At 33.8% G+C, this 21,386-nt stretch overlaps 1 protein-coding gene across 3 annotated transcripts in view; it reads right to left on the bottom strand.

Moving 5' to 3' along the window:
* Positions 1-21,386, bottom strand: part of LOC108734964 (disintegrin and metalloproteinase domain-containing protein 10) — a 38,685-nt gene that overhangs the window by 10,391 nt on the left and 6,908 nt on the right. For all 3 annotated transcript variants that reach the window (XM_018466743.1, XM_018466742.1, XM_018466741.1), the window contains exons 2-10: positions 5,751-6,011; positions 4,845-5,039; positions 4,442-4,785; positions 4,220-4,384; positions 2,899-3,282; positions 1,898-2,250; positions 1,018-1,423; positions 676-957; positions 467-611 (exon numbers count right to left, since the gene is read on the bottom strand). In XM_018466743.1, the coding sequence (XP_018322245.1) occupies positions 467-611; positions 676-957; positions 1,018-1,423; positions 1,898-2,250; positions 2,899-3,282; positions 4,220-4,384; positions 4,442-4,785; positions 4,845-5,039; positions 5,751-6,011 (2,535 nt within the window). The remainder of the gene's footprint in view (positions 1-466; positions 612-675; positions 958-1,017; positions 1,424-1,897; positions 2,251-2,898; positions 3,283-4,219; positions 4,385-4,441; positions 4,786-4,844; positions 5,040-5,750; positions 6,012-21,386) is intronic.

The following is a 21,386-nucleotide window of genomic DNA, read 5'->3' on the forward strand; positions in this document are numbered from 1 at the left end:
AAACCAACTCCGATTAAAACTACTTCCAATACCAATAAAGAGAACAAATTAGACACCTAAAATATAATTGCCATAAAAGAAAAGAAAGATGATAAAAAGAAGGATTAGACATTTTGCTACATGAAAACATAACGTTTTCCCGACTTTGTAAAGAATTTCTACTTTTAATTAAATAAATATAAATACACAGCCTCGAATTTATAATTAGTCATGAAACAAGTTCATTAATTAACGTTTACCATTTCAAAACAAAAGATGAAATGCTCGCTTGTGAATGTTTTGGTAATTAACGAAACGAATTAAAAAGGAAAACAATCTCTTGTTAAAAAATTAATAGCTTTCGTAAAGTGATTGTAATAGCAATATTCTCTCAAATGCAAATGATTGTATAAAGTACTAAATTAAAATGATAATAAAAAGCGAAATATGTAGCTGGTAAAACAGAACAAAACAAAAAAATGTGTACCTTTGGCTATGTAATGCTGTCCTCTTCCTTGGCCATAACCAGGTCTGGGGCCCTGGCTAGCTGATGGCCTGTTTGGTCTATCGCTTCGTGCTCTACCAGGAGCTCCAGGTACATTGACTGAATGCATTCCACCATGATGGTGTCGCTACAAGAGAAGGTAACACACTAAGTTGACTACGTCACATAAAAATTAAGCTTTTTTCCCTTACCATTCTCCGTAATGTATTCATCGGCCTGCGAAGAGTTTCACTCAGTCTTCGAGCGGGTGGTTTTTTGGGATTCGAAGAGGGCGTGTGTACAGCGCAACATTTTATAAACAGCCCCATAAAAATTATAAAACCAACTCCGATTAAAACTACTGCCCACCAAAATTCAGTGATCCATTGGGCCACATTTGTGAGAGTCTCCTCGTCCAAAAGGAGGTTCATCAGTCTTACCAAGGGACCATCGGCATCCACGGCACGACATTTTAAAAATACATCACAATAACCCTGACAAAAACGACCACAATACATATTTTCACGAAAAATTAAGAAATTACAAAACGTTACCTGGAAGTTATCACAGGGTGAACCAGGTCTCAGACTGATGCCACCTGGTGGCAAACCGACGATATGTGCAAACTCACTAGTGCTTCGACATATATCTGTACCATTTTGGCATGCAAGTTCACACAGTTTTCGTTTGTCCATATTAGGATTGTCCTTGGAATTAAGGGAGCAGGCGGTGAGATTCCACTCGAGGCATATCGAACCGCTACATTCGCCCTTAATACACAGTTGAGTACCGTTGTTACAACGCGTTTTGTCCGGTCTTGGACTAGGGGGAGGACATTCCGCGGACAAACCGTTACACTTTGAAGAGCGTGAACAGTCAGACTCGGTTTTACACACCTCGTTACGCCACGCGGGGATGAAGGTACAAGTTTCACCACTGCAGCACGGACCTTGACTAGGACTAGAATAAAAAAAGACATTAAAGACATCACAATTATTAACACCAAAAGTTATCCAAGATAACACGTGTTCCCATAACAGAATCACGCCACGCATCGCAAGATGTCACGCCACGCGAGGTATGGCGTGTTTCGCACAGATTGCAGTATCAGCCAATTTAAATTATAAATACAGGTGCATCTTCACCTGTACTGTACTTTTACTTTTAAGACTTGTAATGTCCGACTAACTTCCGCCCATAGGGTATTGTTAGTAAGTAATTGTCAAAAGGTGTTTTTTTTTTGGAATAAAGTTTGTGTAAAAGATTATGAGTTCTTTTTTAAAAAACTAAAGTTCCAAGAAGAAACCAAAACTCAAAAAGGGGTGCTTAAAAACCCAACCGTCCATTGTAGTAATGTAGTAAATTGTAAGTCTAACCAAAGGTATCTCACAAAATGGCCTTTAAATAGTAAAAAAGTGTAATAACATTACTGACCTGCATTGGGCCTTTTTTCTTTTATGACATCCTTTGGCTGATTGGTTCATAACTTTGTCCAGAGGATCGACAATTCGGGGGTAGCAGCAGCTGTCCATACATTCCAGGTTGTCGTACCCGCAGTCGCATTCTTCACCAGCTTCGACAATCTTATTGCCACAGAAGGCTCCCGCCGACGCAGAGAAACAATTTCGCTTCTTGGTCTCAAAAATCGCGTCTAAAACGCTGGAAATATTGCCAATGCTGCAGCTGGAAAATTTACTGTTGTTTGGACGATCTCCACTAGTTGCAGATGCGAACATGATATAATTGCCATTCAGACCACCAGGTCTACATTCTGGAGGATAATCATGCTTTAAAAGAATAAATTAGTATTAATGATGTTTTTTAATTTGAGGCAAATGTTTTCATGATACAATATTGTAAATTTTTGCTGATAGTAGTGATCCTTTAAGACATTATAAATTCTCATTTATTCATACTCAACTTTCCAGTTATTTATTCGAATAAATTAAAATGTACGATTATTACGTAATCTTTTTATATAATTTTTCCTGATGACAATATATTTTAATTGATCGATTTATTTATATTAATTCAGCAAATATGTTTGTTGTGAAGTCATTGAGGAACCTTTCTGACCTTTAAAGAAAACAAGCGACTAAATTGAAGCAAATATCAATTAAAAAAACTGCAACCAGACGAGAACTTAAAATCCAGCATTTACTCATGTAATGTAATATAATCGCGGAGAATGGAGTGATTCATAAATATTAGCAGATAGATACAAAAAATTACACCAATAAAAGTTTTCAAGGTAAATTAAAAATAACATACTACGTATTAACAATACCTACTACTAGGTATAATATAAAATACGATATACGATAATAACTGGTAATTATATACACGTAAACTTTTTAAAGGAAAAGAAAACATAAAACTTAATTTTTTAACTTTTTACTCCGTCTTAAATTAAAAAAAAAAATAATAACACTTACCGGCGATCCAAAATTATGTCCAATTTCATGGGCCAGGGTAAGTTGCGACACTTTCGGTGGTACTCTGCTGTTGTAGTTAACAAAAGTTATGATACCCGTGTTAAGTGATCGTTTGGTTGATTGGTACATTCCGTGGATGGTTTCCGTATACGTCTTGTACTTTTCACATATTCCGCCGGAAGCTCCAGAAGCTGACGCCACCCACGCTAATCCCAAAGTGCCCCCCGTAAAATCCCGATAGGTGAAGACATACGCGAGACAGAAATCCTCGTGATTGCCAAGGGAATGTATGTTCAAAAAGTTACTAACATCGATATTTTCCAAACAAAACTGGTTCGGTTCGCATTCATTAGGGCCACAGTGGCACGTTGTGTCATCGTCAATCTATAAGTTTAACGAGAAAAGTTTTTTCTTAACGTCGATCCTGTCGTCGGTTGTAAAGTGGATTAAAAGTAAACATGTTTTAAAAACCCAATCTCATCTTCAATAGGTAACAAGTAAGTAATTATAAAAGTTGAGTTATTGTCAGTAGGTAGAGATAAGAGACCTCCCGCTTATTATGGGTCAGTAGAGTACTGATATTGATATCGATCAAATTTATTTGAAAAATATGGGTCTATTTATTGAAAAGGCCTAACTGTAGGATAAGTTCCATCACTAACATTCAATAATAAAAACTTTTTTTAAGTTTAACGTCGGAGCTGCCTGCAGCGACGCGCTGATGAGATCCAAAAAGGTCGAAATCGCGATCCCCGTCTGGCAGTTTCGACAGAATACAGACCAATTCGAATTATTTTGTTCGATTATGGTAACGTGCCTATCACGTTGAGGTGAGCTACGCCAGGATTCGTTTCAGCAAGTCGACATCCATATTTTTAAATGGACCTTGTTGGAGCATACGTAATCCTAAAATGTAGCATCGTGCTACAGATGGCGTTTACTGCGCCATTTGTGGTATTTTCTAAAACGTACTGTTAAGACAGCAGGTAAAAGTGTTCTGTCGGAGCTGCATGCGACGCGCTGATGAGATCCAAAAAGAATCGAAATCGCGATCCGCGTCTGGCAGTTTCGACAGAATACAGACCAATTCGAATTATTTTGTTAAGTTTAACGTGTTAAAGCGAGAACGAAATCATTCTAAAAATTCAAAAATATGAAAAATCTGCATAATTTCTGAACACAGTCCAATTATAAATGTAAAATACAGAAAAATTGGACTTCAAGGGAAATTGAACCAGAAGAAAGAAGGTAGGGGCACTAGTCTTCTTGATATAAAAACATTTATGACAAATGTAGGTAAATTTTATTTTGAGATTCTTACCTTTATTCGTTGGACTTCAAATTTGATGTTCCGATGTTCGAATTTACCATCAAACTTTGTATCCCTGTAAATATAATTAACGGCAGTAACGTGGTGAGCGATGAGAGACAAAATTTCCTCTCGGGTTTTTTCGTTTCTTTCCAGTTCTTTCTGACGATCGGTGGGCTAAAAATACAAGAATACTTCCAAGTCCAACAAAAACGGAACTGCGTTCTTCCTTACCTCGGGAAATTGCTCCTTGATGTGCTTCCAAATGAGCGGGTCCGTTTGTATGAACAGAGAACACGTGTTCTTATTCTCTTCTCTAGTTTTCGTCGCCCTTTTTCTACGAACACGAGAGAAGTAGGGCTCGTTCGCTTCCCGTGAATATTTATTTACAAAATCATCATGTAACGTGTTATTATTATAATGTTCTTTTGGTTTATTATCTTTGGTTTTGTCGTGAGCTTTCTTACGTTTTCTGTACTTTTCTTTGGAATTGGGAGGTGGATCTTCTACGGCTGCATTCTGAACCTTTTCCATCCACTGACTGACCTCGTCTGTGATCCCGCAGCCGCTTCCATGACCTTTCGAGAACAAACAAATAGAATTCAAACGTTCGCATGTAAATTGAAGAATTTCTTGCCTGCACGACGGTTCTCGTAAGGATCAGACACATGATCTTCTCTGTAAATTACTGAATGGAATGTCCGGTTGGGGTGTTTGTGTTCGGGAAAGTATCGGTACGATTTCTCGACGAAAAAATTCCCCTTGGGAGTGACTATTTTACCCTCGAACACCCCATCTATCACCGATCCGAACACAACACTGTCTGGCTCGCCTGTGAAAAATAAACAGCAAAGGTCCAAAGTACAATCCCTGCGAGACACGTCCGTACGACGTGACAACAAGGGGAATAACATTTGAAGAGAAGATAATTCGAAAAGTGACAACGCTAAGAGGGTGAAAAAATTCAAAAATACCCACAACTAAACCGCCTCATTCCAATGGACAATACAAAAGTGTACCGCCATTACTATTTTTAGTTTTACAGTTTAATAAATATAAAAAATTGCACTTTATTTCAACCTAGTATTACATAGTTGTTGTTTCTTTTATCACACGGGCCCATTGCTCATTCGTGGCTTATTGATCGTAACCATGGTAACAGCGATTAAAGCACAGCTGTTTCCGTATAGCGTAATGAATAATGGTGTAAAGTATTTCGTATTTTACAAAAAGCTCAGTGCTTATTGTGGGGTTTGTATAAACCGATTTGACACAAATTCACGCTTCAGTTTTCAAATATTCAACAGTCGACGCTCATGAAACAGTTAAGGGATGAGAAAAAACGAATATCTGCGCCAACGGCTTTCAATGCTGCGATATTATCAAAACGGTACGATAAAAAAAGAAAAACATCCCCGTTTTAAGCCATATTTTAGAAAACTACCGTCAAAAAAATAAAAAGATACAGAGTGTTTTTTAGGAATACTCAACTCATTTAAATCTTTCGTAGTCTTAACATTACTTAATAGACTCTACGACTTACCGATAACACGACCTTTGTATATGTGAGCGGTATCAACATGTACGGGTTTACCGTTTGGACCATGGACCTCCAGCTTGTCGGCGAAGACGTCCAAGTCCCTTTTCAGTCTCAAACGAAACTCACGATTATGAGCTTTAAATTGGACATTCACGGCATCGTCCCTGATAACAGACCGCTTCGCCCTCTGGTGTGCCCTGTGCACTTCCCACGTGTCATAATCTAAGGGCTCGTAATGTGAAATGTACTCGTTCAGACGGTTTGCTGTAAAAGAAATAAACAAAATGCATGCCTATCTATAGATATTTCAATTAGTCAAATTTCTGACAAATAATTTCTCGTAAATTAGTAAAATAAACCAAGAAGAAAACAATATGATATTGAAGTCAGTATTACGAGATATAACAGAAAGAAAGAAAAACAAAAACAAAGGAAAGCAATCGATATGGCGCGACGTTGTTTTCCTCATTTTTATCAAAATACGTGGGCAGAATGAATATCAAATACGTTGTTAAATAAAGCGATTGTTTTTCAAATGTTATAGGTAAATAAGTTCTGTACACCGTTCTACCTACATATCTATATATATATAAATGAATTGCTGTTCGTTAGTCACGCTAAAACTCGATAACGGCTGGACCGATTTGGCTAATTTTGGTCTTGAATTATTTGTGGAAGTCCAGGGAAGGTTTAAAAGGTGAATAAATATGAAAGTTGTTAACTAATCTTTCAGATTATTTTTATGTAGATTGATAAATCTTAAGTTCTGTCAAATTAAATTTCTGAACGCAACCATAATATTTGACATTTGTCAACTAAGTTTATTTTATACAAAAATTTAGGTCTTTTATATATCGATTGGGGCAGTACGAAGTCTGCCGGGACAGCTAGTAAAAATATAAAACGTTCAATTTCAGTATGACCTAATATCATCTACGAAGTATATAGGAACATAAATTAACCTTTCCGCCTAAAAAATTTAGAAATCAAATACATAATTTTGTTGTTCCAGCATAATTTATAAAAAAAATTTTATTTAGACTGCGTAAACTATCATAGCTAGTAAAGTAATTTAATTAGTTACATTTTTTATTTGCTTTTGGTTTAATTTAAGATTTAGGGAGGATAGTTTTTTTTTTTTTTATTAACTGTAGGTGTTTCACCTACCATACCTAAGGGCAATTATTTTTACGTATTTCATTTCATTTAAATTAAAATATATCTGGAAATAGGAGACATAGAATTTCAAAAGCATTTTTGAGTTGGTAAAGACTTTCGCGGCCAGCAGGTGAACTGATGCTGTCTTGATTCGGGCTTAATCATATAAGAATGAGTTTACTTAATAAACTGCGTCATCTGTCAGAGTATAAATCTTACACCTACCCATGAACTTTTACAATTAATTTCATTATTTCTTGGATACAATAGAGCTACACATTGCAAGGCAATCCATTATCTTTTTATAAGTACATACCTATCTACAAACAGTTTGTGTAAACTATTGATCTTGTCCCTGTTATTTATCAATTTCTTTGACAATTTAATTTTTCACCTGGAAAAAGCAGTATTTTTCCCGTGTTTTAGCAGTCTACATACAATGTTTTCAGCCACTTTTATACGTCAAAATCGTTTACTTTCTAACTATGTATATTTAAAAATTTAACATGTTTTAAAAACTACAAACAACGCCTTCGAACAAAGTCGATGAATTTAAACTTCACTCCACCATAGTAGAATAGAACAAAAAACTTGTCACTCTTTGACCGACGGAGGTGGGTACACGTCTTTGATCTATTTTGGGTTGGTTGGTTCGACCCGCATTTGTTCTAAATCTAATAATTGGAACTACAGAGAGGAAAATTGTGCGGTTGACGAAACAAGAACTAAAGAACTGTTTTAAATGGAAACTGAAAAGTCTGGTTTGGAAGGGCTCTTATACTTCACTGGAAACAGTAAATAAAAAAGTGTTGAAATAAATTAAACACCTACAGTAAATGAACATTAGATGCCTGTTCATATTATCGGGCAAGTCATAGTTCAGTTACAGTTACATCAAAATATCGTTGAAGAGAGATATTGCAGGCTGTTACTTGACCATTCCTTATAATATGAATAGTGCCACAAGAAATGTATGCTATATTTTATTTAACTGTGACCGGACAGTAACCGGATCGATAGTATAAATCGAGCTTTATGCTAGATCCGCACTAGTAGCCGCTCTGGATACGTTCTTGATCCGATATAAATCTCATTACCGAGCTTCAGTTAATTTTCCGTTAATCAAAAAAAGGGCATGGATACAGCTATATTGGTAAATGCGAAAAATTGAAGACGTATATAATACTATAATGTGAATCAATACGTATGTATTTATTCTCTATTGTTATATGATATTATAACATAAATAATGTGTTTCCAAACGTATTTTCTATTTGTAAAATACAAAACACATTTTTGCCGTTAAAAGTTTTGCTAGTATCACCGATCAAACTATATGAAATGATGAATAATAGGTGCTCACATTAGCCATTGAAGGTATTACAAGCTTAAAAGGGGGACAAAGAGACATTCCTTGAATAGCCTTGTAAGTTCTTTAACTAAAGAGAGCCCAAAAAATTCTAAACTCCTTGGAAATAGATCATCTAAAATATTGGATCGATATTGTTTTCCGGGTTCAATGTCATGGTCCATGAAATTTTGAAGTTCCAAGTTGATATCAGCACCTGTCAAATCACAACTTATCGTACCTTTAGCAAGGAACTACGAAATTCTATGAATTACGACGAAACAGCCCGCAAAACAATATCGAATTGATATACGCCATCCGTGTAAAACAAAACTAGAAGATATTGTGGTGTGCTAATACGTATAATCCAAAATTCTTAGAAAACGATTCGAAAAATTTCATTTATTAGATGAACCCAAAGCTAAAGAAACTATGGATTCCATTTTTTTCTCTTATTACAATGTGTAAAAGATCAGAAATAAAATGGGGTTTCACGCTAAGCAAACTATTTTAGCATCAGTGTCTTTTTTCCAATTAAAACGGTTAAAAAAGGTAAATAAGGAATAGAAATAAAAGAAGAATTAATTAAGAATAATAGAATAATTAAAGGAAGAAATAAAATAAAAATGTTTCTGAACGGAAGAAACTATAATATAAAGATAGAAAAACTATATCTCAATCACTCCAAACAGAAAAAATATGAATCTTATTCAATCTTCGCAGTTCCTGATATAGTGCAAACACCACACTTAAGTAAATGTAGGTTAAATAGGTACTACAAAAAAGTATTTATTTGAAAAAAAAATATTTTGAAAATACGTATTTTGCATTTCGCATGTAAAATACAAAAGGGAAAACTATTTTGTATTTTACATTTGAAATAACAAATCAAAAAAGTATTTGCATTTTGTATTGAAACACTTTTAAAAAAACTATTTGCATATCTCTACAAGTTTCATACTACGTCAGTACGATCTCGGATTGGTTACAGTCAAGTAAAATATTGTTTTGATCCGTTAGTGACATGTCCGATAGTATGAATAATAATAATAAGTGAAAAAAGAAAATCGTGTTCCTACTTCTATAAATAATTATAGTTATTAACAATGTTAATTTAAACGTGTAGTTAATAATAAAGGCCATTTGCTCATAATTAGTAATACAATAAATACTTTTACAATGCTACACAATAAACAAAAACAATTAGCAAACCAATAATGCTAACCATAAGGAAACAATAATAAGTAATACAATGAATTACACAATTGTTCCATGCTATTATTGTTTGCTTTTACTTTTGCTTTTTTTTTTCGGCGCTACAAAAAAATCAGCATTAAAAACTGCTCAAAATGTCTCAATAATTTTTTTTTGAATGTCTGTAACAGGTATCAGTTTCTTGGTACACAGAAAATCTTAAAAGAAAACGGAAGTCTTCTACTGAAACAAGTTCAAATAAATAGCATTTGTTACTCTAATAAAAATCGTTTCAATATACTCAAATGCCATAAAAGTATTGCAGAAAAGCGCCTTTGAAGAAGAAAATTTACCCACCAATCGATGCTATGTAAACAACTTCAACTGAAAGACTTACATAAAGAAAAATGAATGTTCAATCTGAAATCAATAGCCTTGGAACATTATTATTATTATTAGGTATGCAGTTGAAAATAATTTTAGCAAAATTTCCATAGTTTACCTGTATAAGTAGCATACAGACTGCAGTGAAACTGCAGAAAAATGCTCGAGAGAGGGTGTACGACTTTTTCTTCTTCTTTTTTTTTCTGCTAGAATCAATTATAATTGCTCCACGCCAACCACCTTTACGAGCCCTCAAAGACTTCCGTGCAATTCAACCCTCTCGGCTGATAAATATTAATTTGTTTGGATTATTGCTCTCGCTACGCTTCGTGGAAAACTTGCCCTCTCAGAGTGGATTTCTTGCTTTCGGTACGCGAGAGAGATTGAAAACGAGGTGCATTTTTAATACGAAGAAATGACTCAGATTATAAGACAAAAAACAGAAATTTCGGGACATGCTCCACAAATAAAAGTGCCTACTTACTTAAAAATAAAACGTTGAAAAACATATTTTAGAATACGAAGAATATTCAACATTTCTTCAACTATACCTCGGTCAGAGTAGAATCCGCTTATAAAGACATCGAAGGGAACTAACAAGCACGTCATACTAAGCGGGCGTCATACAAAGCATAGTCTTAGAAAATAAACAACTTTCTATTTTGGTTAGTTATTTAATTTAATAGAGAGAAAAACTACAAATTGTAAATATATTTATTAACAGAAAAAGAAAAAGAACGATGAATTGTAATATCAATATACACAAGAAGGATCAGAAAAATGAGCGAAAATGTTATTATTAATCATTTGGGTCACTACAGCCGGATATGATTTCTTGAGAATCAGTCATAATAAACGGTATGTCATTTTAAACGGAGTCATTATATCCAAACTTTCCTATACAAAATTTAAAATGAAAACCAAACTTAACACTACAATTACTTCATATTCAGCGGTTAGTCAATATAAGCGGAGTCATAATAAACGAATTCCACTATAATTCGTTAATTATGATTTACTAATTGTAAGTGTTGCGTTGCATCATTCGCATTGCTTACAATTTCGAAATCCACGAAACAAAAAGTGTAGTTTTCTGGATACGGTTAGATATTACGTCTACTATTATTCCTCGAGTACAATAATAATAATAGATTTTCTCTAATGTCCTCGTTACTGGCAATTATTACGTACGACATGAGTCGGCCTTTGAGGTTGCATCAACGATTCGGGTGCAATTAACGTGAAAACAAACACCATATTGCCTTATTACAAACGATTGTCCGTTGTCCTGCTGTGCGCGGACCTTCTTTACCATTGAACGACTTCGGTTAAATAATAAAAGCCGCAAATTCAGAAAGTGAAGCGAGCAAAAGAACAGTACGGATGTATATGTATTGTGAAGGGTTGGAAAAGGGCTTTTAACATCCAACGAGCGGAAGGAGTTTTCTCGGTTCAGGGCACTATCGATCGCTTCTTGTGGAAAATATAATCGGTGATTGTGTTATTATGAAACAAAACAAAATCACTTAATTCTTTTGCGATGATTTCGTTGTTCCGTATTGGTTTTTGTTTTGTAATCGACACCCGATGAAGTTACAGGCGTCAATCTAGAAATTTTTTGTTGAAGCTGCTCGACGTTAAACAATCGCATGCTAACGTAAAACTCAATCAAATCAATCCGAGAATTAAGTGGACTGCAATTGTTTATTTGGGGTTCCATCCCTAGTCACAAAGAATGATATTCTATACAATACGGTTACTTCTTTGATTTAACCTAAAACGCCGGCGTTTCTGCAGGCGGTCACAAATCAGCTACATGTACAACGAATTGCTATGATTTAACCTAAAATGCCGACGTTTCTGCAGGCGGTCACAAATCAACTACATGTACACTGAACTGCTATAAAAGTAGGTATTACTTAGATACACTTTATAGCACCTTTCACTGGTTTTTTCTCTTTATAATAATAATAATAATACTTGTATTGATTTCAAGTATTTTACTTGCAAATTCGTTAGAGTGTAACGCTTAGCCAGTGGTACACACTTCTTACGTATTTTTTGCTATTTATCAACAGTCAAGTCATTAACAACAAAAGATAAGTAATACAAACATAATTATCTTTGGTCGTTTCCTCTCGTTTTAGGTCACTTTCTTCTGTTCGAAACGCCACAAATAAATAATTCTACTAAAAGCAGGAACGTATCAAGGAATCTTTACCAAACGTTATAACTAATAAAATTGTTAAGACTCAACAGGAGAAAACCGTTAAAATATTTGAAATTTTGTTTATTATCCATACTCCATTCCTGGTATATAAAAAATATACTTGGATAAAGATGAAATCCATAATCGTTATGCAGCTTTAGTGAGACTTTGTTTAACGGGACGTTCGGCCACAAAAAATTTACAAACCCGGTCCTGTATCTTACTATTATTAAATTTAACAATCCTAGTAACTTCTACTGCGACCATTCATTATATTAGAGTAGATATCTGGCTGGAAGGCAATATAATTTAATTCACGCTCATTAATTCAGCTGAAATAGGCGTCAGCTGCACCATATTGACCTTCTTTCCTTCTGTTTCACCGAATGACTTTCCTTTAACTTTCCTAGGCTAGCCAGAAAGAAAATCAAAAGTATACACAACAAAATAATAAAAACAACAACAGCAACAACATCTGCTTGACAAATTACAACTTCACTTAATAATAACAGTTAAAAGTTAAACTGTTATTCACTATCGTTGAATAACCTTGATCCACTAACGAAAATATGAAACTTCCTTTTCTATGTATACTAACATTTGCAATATTTAATACGGTTTAAACGATCAATCAAGGAAGTGCAGGAAATTTGCAACACTAATTTAAAAAGTATTGACCTTTTTGCTACTAATTTTAGACTCATTTTTCTTCTTTCGTTGGTCTTTTAACCGGCAGTTTAAAGAATCGATTATCGTATTACTTTCATAGTACTTATATTTGTAATTTGTTAACACGATTAAATTAACCATGTTGCATCAACACTAACAACATTTAACTCATTGTCAGCAATTTTAGACATGATCTATAATATATAATGGTAATGCAGAGACAAATATCAGCTTTTCAAAATCATAATGTACCAAATCTTTAATAATAGTGAAAGTTATTAGTGCTTTTAGAGTTATATTGCAATATCAGATTTACTTAAACCAGCGTTAAATTGTTGCACGAATCTCTTGTAGAACAAATTAGAAATTAAATCTCAAAATTATTTTCTAGAAACTGAAAGAAAACTGGAACCTAGGTACAGCATAAATCCTGAACTGTTCTTCCACCGATTACAATGCTAAATGTTTGTTGATAAGATAATGGAAAAAGTTACCGAAAATCTGCTAAATCAATATTTGTTTTAATTTTTCTGCAAATTTATTTGTGAACTTCCAGGAACCTTGTTTTTTTCCACAATATTAGTTTTAGTAATTTCTGGGAAAATCTTACCCAAAAATTAACGTATCAACTGCTGGATCAAGATAAAATGTATTTTTGGGTAATATAATGTGATTGTTGTCAAATCTCATCATTATCATAACGTCAGTCCTAAGACTGATGATTGGACACGCACCTCCACTCTATCCTATCCTGAGCTAATCTTCGCATCCCTAAAACTAGACCAACCCATATCCTTGACTATTTGAAAACAGTAATCTAATCTATGTCTACCTCTACCTCTCGTAACTTCCGTTTCTGCCTCTAATATGTGTCTGACTAGACCTTCATGCCTGAGAAGGTGTTCTACCAACCTATCTCGCCTATTTATTATTGACTTCCGTAGAGTCCTCTGTTCTCTTACTCTTTCTAATAGCTCTTCATTTCTAACTTTCTCTATCCACGGTATCCTCATCATTCGCCTGTAACCCCACATTTTGAACGCTTCTAACCTTTTATTTTCCGCCTCGCCCACTATCCATGTTTCGCAACCGTACAGCGCCGTGCTCCAATCAATTAATAACCTTTTTCGATTTTTTAAATTAACCGTTCGCGAGCATAGAAGTGACTTCTTTTTATTGAAGGCGACTCGACCCTGCGCTATCCTCTGCTTTATATACCTACTACTCCTTCCATCCTGACTTATCTGACTTCCTAGATACCTAAAATCGGCCACTTCTAATTTTTCGTATCCTACCTTTATATTCGCACATTCCCTACTTTTCCTTCCCTTGCATATCAGTATTTTTGTTTTACTTTATTTTCATATAGTGCTGTTTTGTCAATACCGCTTCCATTTTTTTTAAAGCTATCTCTAACTCCTTGCTAGATCCTTGTTCCCAAATCTATACAAAAAAATCTTTGAATGCAACTATTAAAAAATCGAACGTTGCATAGTAATCATGAATTTTTATTTTCTCGATGTACAATAAATTGTGTATTGGATGACTCCATTAAAAACAGTCACAATTTCTTAGAATCTTATAAAATAATGTAAATAGTTTTCGAGAAAAACTAAGACTAAAAAAGAAACAGCAGTACAATGTACGATAACTAGAACGCGGTTGTTCTGAATTTCGTAACAATGATTTTTCTTCTTCAGGGCTCTTCCGTATTATACATATACAATGTTGTTTCTTTGTACGAATTTATTATTGTTGGACTTGATGAAAACGCAATTAGAGCGCAAAATCTGATGGAATTTTTGATACAAAAAGTATAATAATACAGGACAACATATTGTATTATAATGGCAGGCAACCGCCTACTCAAAAAAAAAACTACTTTTTGTTATTTTTCACAATCAATCAATCAATCGGTCGTTCGTTCTTAGTTCACTACATCTATTGATGATTATTCGATACGGTGTTTATTTGCTGCAAACTGTATTTTTACAAACGGACGTATTAATTAAATTGTATACGCGCTTGTCCAAGCTGCAAGCCCAAGTATTGATTCAAAACCGAATGCAATAGCTCTCTGCATACATACATTTTAATTAAAACAACTAGTTTGTGCTTAATACGGGAAAGGAAACCGAAATTAATAAGCTCATAATCGATAAATGCCAGAAAGCACGATCCTATACAATACTGTTCAAGGATTTTCACCTACACAGCTAAATTAATGTTTAATTTGTGTTGTAAAACAACCGTTTACTAGTAATCTTTTTCATAGACATTTTTGTTAATGTCATGCAGATTCTTGGACATTAGGCGTCGCTAATATTTGTATTAAAATACGTTCTAGTCAATTGCATCCGTTTCAAGTTTCAAATTTTATATCCCTGTTTCGACACCAGGAAAGTTTTATTTCTCCTTCTTCTCTCCATTCAACTTCAATTTTATCCTAATGGATCAAGCATTACTATTTATTAGAGATGTACCGGATAATGATTTTGCTAGAGCTTTGTGTTCCAAGAATTGGCCTGTCTCGTTTTTGAGAATTTTACATCAACAAATTTTGAACAGGCTATATACTTAATTACTACCAACAGCGGCATGTGATGAAATAATCGAAACGGATGTTCTGCAAATGTTTAGTTACCTATTTTTGGAAAGTTAGTTAAGTCCTACAATCCTTCGAAAAGTAAGTGTACCTATATGTTTAACCTACCAATTCTTGATGGAATTTTTCGATAAAATAAAGCATGATCTTGGGACTGTTGTTTTCAAATTAACACCATCGAGTGTGTCGCCAAAGTCTGAGAGAAATATCAAGATAAAAATTGTATAGCTAGTCCCAATGCAGTTTACTGACCCATCTGATAAATTCGCTGCTTTATGATAGCAAATTGATATAAAGGTTTCCAAGTGTTAGCGCAGAGCTACCCCGTGTGGCCCAGTTCAATAATTTAATAGATATCGCAACGCGCTTGAATGTAGACCCAAAGAATTCATTTGGTCTACTGCTAAGTAGAAATTTATTATAAACGTCTGAGACATCATTTTATTATCCAGTAGCATTTACAAAATTAATTAATTATTATGAATTCTGCTTTATGATAGCAAATTGATATAAAGGTTTCCAAGCGTTAGTGCAGAGCTACCCCGTGCGGCCCAGTTCAATAATTTAATAGATATCGCAACGCGCTTGTCTGTAGACCCAAAGAATTCATTTGGTCTACTGCTAAGCAGAAATTTATTATAAACGTCTGAGACATCATTTTATTATCCAGTAACATTTACAAAATTAATTAATTATTATGAATTCTTCGGCAAGGAAATTTCGGAAATTAAGGGGGAATTTTTTGATAATATAAATCAAATACATTTCAGTAATCTTTTTGGCTCGAAATATTATCGAATATGCCAGACATATTTTTGAGAAAATCGAAGATCCTTGGTCCGAAATTAATAATTATAAAATCAGAAATGAAAGCCGATGAAAATATTTTGATAAACTTGACGACATTCAGTTTATTGGACGTGGCCCAATAAAAACTCTTAAACCCGCAACTAATATTAAATGGGTCTTTTAGTATATGGTTGTGTTAAAGATTTGAAACAAAACGCCTTATCTTTACTGCCTAAAAGTCATTATTTCTAACTTCTAAGTAGGTAATTGGTTTTTTAACAGGCCATAAAACTGTAATGGCAGACTATCCCACGTTTACAATGTACTTCTTACTGTTATTTATCGTACTACCCCACTAACGTTTTCAGATTTAAAAAACGTTTTATTTTATTTTATTTTATTTTTTTCATTTGCTTTAGTAAATCGGAATAGTACATTATTTCAGATTCTCAATTATCAATATAATACTTCTTCTACTTTCTATTCTTTAGCTAATAGTGATGTCATTTTTCTTTTCGATACAATTCCCTGAAGATTTTTTCTTCTTTCTCTTATGGTTTCCTTCCAATTTTTGTTTTTTACTCCACCATTAAGTAATTTCGTATTCCTCTATATTATATGTTTCATTAGTTCCTCTTTCTTTTAACATAAGTTACAGGGTTTTGTTTCGCAGTCATGTATAAATCTTCCAATCCTTTCCACTTCTCTTCTTCTTTTTCTTTTCTTCATGGGGTAACACGACAGGCTTCCTAATTTCGTTCCTTTAACGTTTAATTCTCTTAAGAACTTGGATTCTTTGAATTTTGCTTCTCTTCCTTAGTTGTGTTTGTCTTTGGGTTGTCTGTTCTCTGCCATTATTCGCTTGATCACCTTCTATTTTTAAGGAAATTAATTTTCATTCTTCCGTTAGTTGATTGTGTATACCTCCAAATCGTTTAATTAGTAGGTACATGTTTTAACTTTAAAAAAATCAATTACAAAATTGTTTTTTGAAAATTCTTAAACCAAGAGAACACAAATAAGACATGTACTCATACAAAATTAGACCGAAATTAACGAAGCTAGTTAGGTATATATGCACCTAAGTGTATTCCATTTAAATAAGTGCTTTATTTCCATTACTCTAATTACTCAAATCAACATACATGTGTACGTATCTATGGTTCCAAATACCACTCGAATTACGAAACGTCTAAAAATATCCCCAGATAAAAGGGTGCACCAGACTGAGGAATAATAACGACCGAAGCAAAAGACTTAACTCATTAATCTCTGTTATTATGTATTTTATTTTATTGTTAACCCCTTCCGACAAGTGCAGGGCAATTATTTATTTATGCTTCGTTATAGTATCCACATAGAAACTATACACATACTTAATCGATTTATGAATCGCTCAAACCAAGATTTAGAGTGAAAAAGGTAACAATTTTTCAAAAAAATTTTCAGAAAAATTTTAAATTCATCAAAAATACAAACGATATTTTTAAATATTATATTTGGTCACAATAAAAGCACAAATATGATACAAAAGCTCACGCAGAATTTCAGCAATAGTAAAAAAAAATGCTATTAAACAGCGGACTGCAAATTGCACTTATTTTCAATAATAATCTTTAAACATGGAAGGCATAAAAAACATTTCTAATTGGCTCTATTGTTTTCACAAACAAAAGAAAGAACTCATAACCGTAATCAATATGAGCGTCTCATTACGAAAAACTCCGAAAGTTTAGAAATAAACGAACTTAACTTCAATAAAACAACAAAGGGGCTTATTGTCGGAAAAAAAAACAATCATCAGAAGTACGTAAAATAAATAATTAGAAAACTCCAAACATCGATGGCGAAACACAAAAAATTAACTTTTTATTACGCACGGAGTTGTAGACGAGATAAGTAAGACTGATTATAGTTTTTTAACAATATTTTATTTTAAAAACTTCGTAAAAGTGCTTCTAATTTCATTAATACACACGTACAGGGTGAAAATGTTTAATGTTTATTCTATTCTATCCTACCTACAGTACAACGAAAAGTTGTCACTAAAAGTCACTGAGAAAAAAATAGATTCAAATAGCGCTCTTTTTTGTTTACAAGGTAATCCAGCTAATTAATAGACAAATACTTTTCTTTAATATCTACCTAGTTCGATGACGTCAAATCGGACTTACCGATTAATACTTACAGTGTAAACTCTATATAACGACACTTAAGGAACTGAACATTTTTCGGCGTTATAAAGAGTGTTTGTTAAATGGAGAGAAATAAAAGATATTATTTTACTATTCTATAATAATATGCATTTACCAATATAGTACACATTTTGCACACGAACATTATTATTCATACATTGTGTATAGCCTGTTATCTTCGTCTGATGTTTTTTGCTGCTCCGATATTTAATTGTATTTTGTTACGTATCTTACTCACATCTTGAGATACTGCTGGATCAATTTGATTATATAAAAAGTATTTTTTAAATAGTTTCGCTGCATCAAGTGCTTGTTTGATGCTTGGTGGAGGGACAGGATCGTCTTCTTCAACAACGTACACAGCTGCAGTTCTTATTTATTTCGGCAAGTAAGAAAGTACTGCTCAATGATTTATAATGCCGCATTGTTGTCGTTAAATAGAGTGAGCGTGACGCTATATAGAGTGTAATATTGTATAGAAAACAATGTAAACCAACCAAAGTCAAGCAATTTCGACGTTTTAAGGAGTTTGTCGTTAAATCGAGTGACGTTATAAAGAATTTACACTGTATTAGTTAAGGCGGATGGACTATTTAACCTTTGTTATATAAAAACTCGAATCCATTACTATCAGATTAGAGATAAGTATCTCAAAAAGAAACGAAAAGAAACATTGTTTCTAAACCAAAATTGATTTCACGTTTCGATTATTTCTGCTCTAATGCCTTATTTATTATTTCTATTAAATCAGTATCAAGAAATTCCTGTAACTGGTTTCGTTTTCCATTTCAAACATTTTTATGTTCAACGGATTTTACAAATTTTAATTCCCAATGACATATTAGAGGCAGAAACAGGAGTAAACAAGAGTAGAGGTAGACCTAGATTAGATTATTGTTGGCAAATAATTAAGGATGTTGGATGTTCTACATGGGCAAAAGTGCAGGACAAATAAAGATGACAATATATTTACCTATATACATGTTTGGGCTATTTTTCAAGACTTCTCACTACGGCAAGGTTATACCTAGATTAAAGGACAAAATATGTTATCAATTAAAATCACTGATTAAACAGCTTTCATCAACTTTATTTGAGATTTATTGATATCCTTATTGCTTATCTAAGTTCAATGATTTGAGTTCAAAATTTTTCGGTCTAGTTAGTGTCTGAATTGAGTGGCGAACTTCTTCAAAGATCCTCTCATCTCTGATGATGTATGTGCGAAACGTTAGGAACCTATAGATCCGAATGAGGACAGCTTCAGTTCACCTACAACTATGGCCGCAAAAACTAGCTAGTTATTGTCTATTAACGTATGAACCGTTTTTATTAATTAATCGTAACTGATTAGCAAATATCTGAAAAAAGGATTATTATAATATTTTAAGGTGCCACTGTACTGTTCACAAAACACCCTGTGTAACAAGTAATAGATACGGTACAGAACAAAAAGTTGAATTGCTTTTGTGATACAATTCTTTAAAGAACAAAGCTTTCAGATCATTAAGGACATAGGGAGGACCTGTATAGTTAACGAATGGCTTAATGAAAATGTATTTACAATAGATACACTTTTCGTCGCCTGAAACTGCTATCTACGTATAAAGTCGCAAATGCCACTTGATAACGCGGCGGTAGGTATCTTAAACCGCTGAAGAAAGGAAACTCAATTAAAGTTCCTACCAATTTGTTAATTAGTTTCGTTGCTTCTGTTATAGGCCGTTTCCCGGAAAGCTCGGCATTCTCGAGACTGAAGGGCAAAATGAAATTTCGTTGCCGAGGACAGAAATTGCTTGTTTTAGGAAGTGGAGCGCGAAAATTACGTTAAACGGAACGTAATATTCTCTTTTTTTCACATATACTTTTTAAGTTGCAAAAAATTGGTGAAAAAACAGGGCAAACTTAACAAGTAACCATTTGTTCAAGAAAGGGATTGGATTACAGTGATTCCAAGCCCTGAATATACTGGAAGCACGCACGAAAGTTCACAAATTAAAAACTTAATGCGCGAGTGTTAATTGGTAAACTTTTGACTTCGTCCTTTTTCTTGTTATAGTGTGTTGATGCGATAGGTTCAGTTGGGTGACTGGGTTTCAGGTTCATGACCATAAACCTTTGTGTAGCCGGATTCACTGGATTACACCGATTCGAATCCGGTTCTATTTGACCTGGTCTGTAGGTTTCTTGGATTATTTAGGTAAAGAATTTTCCACACTCTCACTTTTCACTCTACTGTCCTTAAGGAGCATACTCTCCGGCATTACACCTCGATGTAGATTGGAGAGACTATCTATCAACATTATCTACTGGAAATGAATCACAAAGTTTTCACTTCCTCGGACCAATAGTCCCCTAGTTTCAGATCACTGCAAGATTTTACATAAAGGATTCAGCTTTCAATCTTCTAGACCAGGGATGGCGAACCAATGGCACGCGACACAATATTTTGGGCACGTCACTAATATCAATCATAAAGTCTAGTTCAATATGGATCCAAAAATTTATTGAAACAAGGAAACTAATTGAAACAGAAAGATTGACAGGTAATACAAGTGAAAATGCTAATAACAAAATTTTGGAAACATGAAATGCGTTACCAAACACTTTTAATTGTTTCAAGAAGTTGGCTTATGCTCTTTTAACAATATTTTTTCATCAACCTATGCCTCCGAGTCATTATTTTCAGGGATGAATAATATCTATCTCTAATAACTCTAGTTCAGCATGCATTCTGCTAAAAGTAACATCTTACAACCCTAGCATAAGGTATTTGTCATCTAATCTGCAACAACAAAAGTAACACTAATTTTACTTTAATTTAAATTACACGTATAATTTAAACATTGCAAAATGTTCCTATTTTTTTGTAGTAAATAAAAAAGTTTAAGTTGATATTATTATTATTTTCCCAATAATCACAGAGACAAAATTATTTGATGGCACGTCTTTGACCTGATTAAACTTTTCTTTATAAAAATGGCACGTCGATACATAAAGGTTCGCCATCCCTGGTCTAGGCGATGGGACTATCGTTCAGACGGTGATGGTGATGGTCGACGGGGAGGGGGAGATTCAAGGACTCAAC

The sequence above is a fragment of the Agrilus planipennis genome, unplaced genomic scaffold, assembly GCF_000699045.2.
Source record: "Agrilus planipennis isolate EAB-ADULT unplaced genomic scaffold, Apla_2.0 scaffold92, whole genome shotgun sequence".
In the NCBI taxonomy this organism is placed as follows: domain Eukaryota; kingdom Metazoa; phylum Arthropoda; class Insecta; order Coleoptera; family Buprestidae; genus Agrilus; species Agrilus planipennis.